At 42.9% G+C, this 3,846-nt stretch overlaps 1 protein-coding gene across 3 annotated transcripts in view; it reads right to left on the reverse strand.

The window, feature by feature from the left end:
• CDK8 (cyclin dependent kinase 8) overlaps nucleotides 1-3,846 on the reverse strand; it is a 91,151-nt gene that overhangs the window by 8,396 nt on the left and 78,909 nt on the right. For 2 of the 3 annotated variants that reach the window (XM_018561046.1, XM_018561045.1), the window contains exons 7-8: nucleotides 2,236-2,379; nucleotides 1,204-1,273 (exon numbers count right to left, since the gene is read on the reverse strand). In XM_018561046.1, the coding sequence (XP_018416548.1) occupies nucleotides 1,204-1,273; nucleotides 2,236-2,379 (214 nt within the window). The remainder of the gene's footprint in view (nucleotides 1-1,203; nucleotides 1,274-2,235; nucleotides 2,380-3,846) is intronic. The other variant, XM_018561047.1, reaches the window with a different exon arrangement.

The following is a 3,846-nucleotide window of genomic DNA, read 5'->3' on the forward strand; positions in this document are numbered from 1 at the left end:
TATATATATATATATTAGCCGCAAACTAGCGGAATCCGTGCAGATAAAAAATGTTTGCGTTTGTCCCGTGTGGTCTTCCGCATGTAAACCGCAAACTCTGTATGTGAATGGAGCATTACTTTCCTACTCCACATAACCACAACAGTTAGTGTTATGGAACACTGGAACTATGCATAATAATTCAACAACTTTAGATCTGATGATTGGTAAGGTTATGGGAGGTGTGTAACTTTATCATGGCGAGGGCACTCTTAAATGCTCTGAGAAGAGTCAATGGTGCCAGCATCTCTGTATAATATAGGAACATCATAAGGAACAGTGTCACCTGGACCACTTGAAGTGGCCTCATTCTTGGTTAGACGACTATGCAAAGCAATTGTTGACTTAATGACTGTCACAAGATTGCTGCTTATACCTTTACTAATCACTCACTATATTTGGTAATGGCAGACGCTTGGGATTAAAAGGCATCCTGTGGCATTAGACAAATGTGCAGTCCAAGAACGTCACCAGCAATCCAGTATAAACGTGAAAAAAGATAAATTTAAAGACACATATTTGTCATACAATGCAAGCGCTTTCGGGGCCTCACAGGGTCCCCTTCATCAGGCTCAGAATTCCAGGTTTTCATTACTACCCGGTAAGGAGTACAGCAAGATATAGGTCAATACGTTATTAGACAAATGTGAGCACATCTTTCAAGAATGAGGTGGGGTGAAAGCCAACTGTTAGGCTAGGTTCACACCTAGGCATATCGAATATGCGTGTTTGTCGCCTCACGTTTTTACCGCAACGTTTCCGAGGGCTACCTGGCTGTATCCCAAAGGATACGCGCGGCAAATACGCCCCAAAGAAGCTGTAAAACGCCCAGTTGGGAACCATGCCGATAGGCAATCATTGGTTTTCACATGTTGAGCGTTTTACAGAGCGTAGGGACGCGCTGTAAAACGCCCAGGTGTGAACCAGGCCTTAGGACTATATTCCTTTGTTTTCATTGCTCAATTGACCTTGGATACAAGGCATTTCCGAATGGCACAAACTTCAGCTTTGTGCAGCTTGTACTATGAGCTATACAAAGATTCAATATCCCAGGCCAAGAGCTCCACAGATATCCAAGCCTCTGCAGTGTCATGTTCTGTATATTTTCAGCACAAAAAGTTTCAGACTTTTGGGGTTGAGGGGTATACTCATTAAATCACTTACGTGTTTCTGCGGAAATCCTTCATTAATGTAGAGTGTTCAGGCATCTTTTTGATGTCCTCCCAATCTTTATCTAAACAAACAGAGAAAGTAAAACAACTTGAGCCTTATTTATGAAGGAAATTTAGAGCTGTGGGTAGGACAAAGTTTACTGGTTACACACACCAGCCATTGTGCCATTTGTACTCCTACAGTATTCTGGAAACAAAACAAAAAAAAAGGATTTGACTTGTTGCTATGGGAAAAACTATTCTTCAGTAAACAAAACTCAGTTCCTTTTAAATTCATGTCATTCCAGTTCTAAGTAAACATGAGGGGAATTTCAGTCTGTCACCACTTCCTCTGACGAGACAAGGCATCATTCTTAGGGGGAGCCCGACACCATCATTTGGCTTTTTAATGCCTGTTACAGCAGAGTCAACTAGAAATTTAAGCATGGTTGTGTCACCATTGGATTCATTACTAGATATAAGAAACCAGCATGTGATTCAACTTGGCAGCAATCCCTTAAAACTAACATTGTTGGAGTTAGCCACCAATTGATGTCAGTCAGATGTATAGTGGAGAACATTTCTTTGATGTGAAGGACGAGGAAGCTTTGTATTAATTGCAATGTAGAGTGTTAGTAAATTGGAGCGATGATTTAAAATTCACACTGCTGTGCCAAGGAACGGCGTGGTCCCCAACTCCAATCTAGCAGAGCTGTTGGAACATACTGTATATAACAATAAATTGGAGGGTAAACCATTACTACTTACAGGTGCAGAAACACAACAGAAGCCCAGATTCGCTCAGACAGTTAAGTGAAGCCCTCTAGGGTCTAATCGGCTTAAGTGCAAAGAAAATGAAAATGGAAACCACTCAATGAACACACCTGCTCAATGCCTACAAAATGAATAGGAAGAACACTTGCACAGGACTCTGCTCTGAGCCTTACAAAAAAGATAACATTTTTATCGCACTTTACATCACATCATTTAATTACTCTAGCACCACTTTGGTGTCGTTGGTTTAGAATTCTGGTATACCACCTACCTGCTGGAAAGCCCATGACATTAAATATTCTATCCAGCTGGTCGTGGTGGTAAGGGTTGCTAGTCTTTATGTCTTCTTGACGACAGTGAAATATTGGCTCCGACGTTAGAAGCTCTGCAAATATACATCCTATAGCCCAAATATCTGCCAACAAGAATTAAAAAAAAAAAATTCCAGAAAAACGATTGTAAGTCACAGTTCAATACATACACATCACTTTTTTTAATATGTCATACTCATGTTACCAAGCTATGCTTGCAATGATCAGCACACGTTACCTTTACTTAACCCCTTGACGACTGAAGATGTACACAAGTGCCCAAATGACTGCTCACGTACACTGAAGGTAAGCAGCTATTCAGGGCTTTGAAATGCCGGTAACCGCTGGGAATCAGCGGTTATCGTTCATTAATGGATGCCTCAGTATTGAGGTATCCATTAATGAAAGAATTAAACTTTTGTAAGAGGTTCTCTTTCTTTCATTAATGAAAGAATAAAGCTGTTACAAATACTGTATCGCCATCAGCGCTCTGGTATTGACAGCTGAAATAGCAGAACGACGAACAGGGCGACGTTCCTGCGACCTTCACCGGCGGGCTGCATTCAAAAATAGAAAAATTGTGTGACATCCGCTTGAAAAAGGGTCCTGCTACAGCGACTGGCGACATGGAGCTGTACATTAGAACAGCTCCATTGAATTAGCCAGCAACTTGTCGCGATATCGCGCTGCAAAAATGCGCGATATCGTGGCGGAAATCGCGGGATTTTCTGCTCAGTGTGAATGGGGCCTTAAGCAAAATAGTGAAACACGCATAATCAAACATTTATACACTCAATAAAACACACACATCACACACTTATTAAAACACACATATTACACACACACAGAACTAATAATAAAAGTGAATAAATAGAACATTGCCCCCTCTCCTGCTTTGCAGGGAGGTGGGCTGCATCCCTGTGCGTCTCTCAGGCAGGGGGGCTGTATGGGAGGGGGGGAGGTTAGCGCGGCTCCCGGGGGAGGGGAAGGTTGTTTTGCACTCAGGAGGGGAGGGGGCAAGGCTGTGCGGCTCTCAAGGGGGATCCGAACGTCCTCTGTAGTCGGGCTGGTCACAATCAGGCAGCGGTGACCTCTAAACAGGCAGATTATACGTTCGCTCGCGGGGGCCTCCCGGGGTCCTAGCGAGGAGGAAGCGGCCGTCTAATCTTTAGAGGCTGCCGCCACTGCCTGATTGCGACTGCCCCGGATCGCGTACTGAGGCGATCCAGTTGGATCTATTTCAATCGGTGGTCCTTGAACCTGGGCTCGCGTGCCGGCAGAGAGGGCCCCGCGTGCCCTCCCTGGCACGCGTGCCATAGGTTCGCCACCGCTGCTTTAGGTAATTCTGATCCTGACATGCCGTCAGGATCAGTCACTAAAGGTTATTATTGACTGTTACCAAGTTTAGATCAGCCCAATACCCAAAAATAAAAAATAATTATATGATCAAGGAGTCATAGTGATTGCATGATATAATTGACAAACAAAAAAAAAAGTGTAAAAAATAAATAAAAATAAAGTGTTTAAAAAATGAATACAAATTATATAATATATTACAATGAAAATCCGCA

This window comes from Nanorana parkeri, unplaced genomic scaffold, assembly GCF_000935625.1.
Source record: "Nanorana parkeri isolate BGI_ZX_2015 unplaced genomic scaffold, ASM93562v1 scaffold496, whole genome shotgun sequence".
Taxonomy (NCBI): Eukaryota; Metazoa; Chordata; class Amphibia; order Anura; family Dicroglossidae; genus Nanorana; species Nanorana parkeri.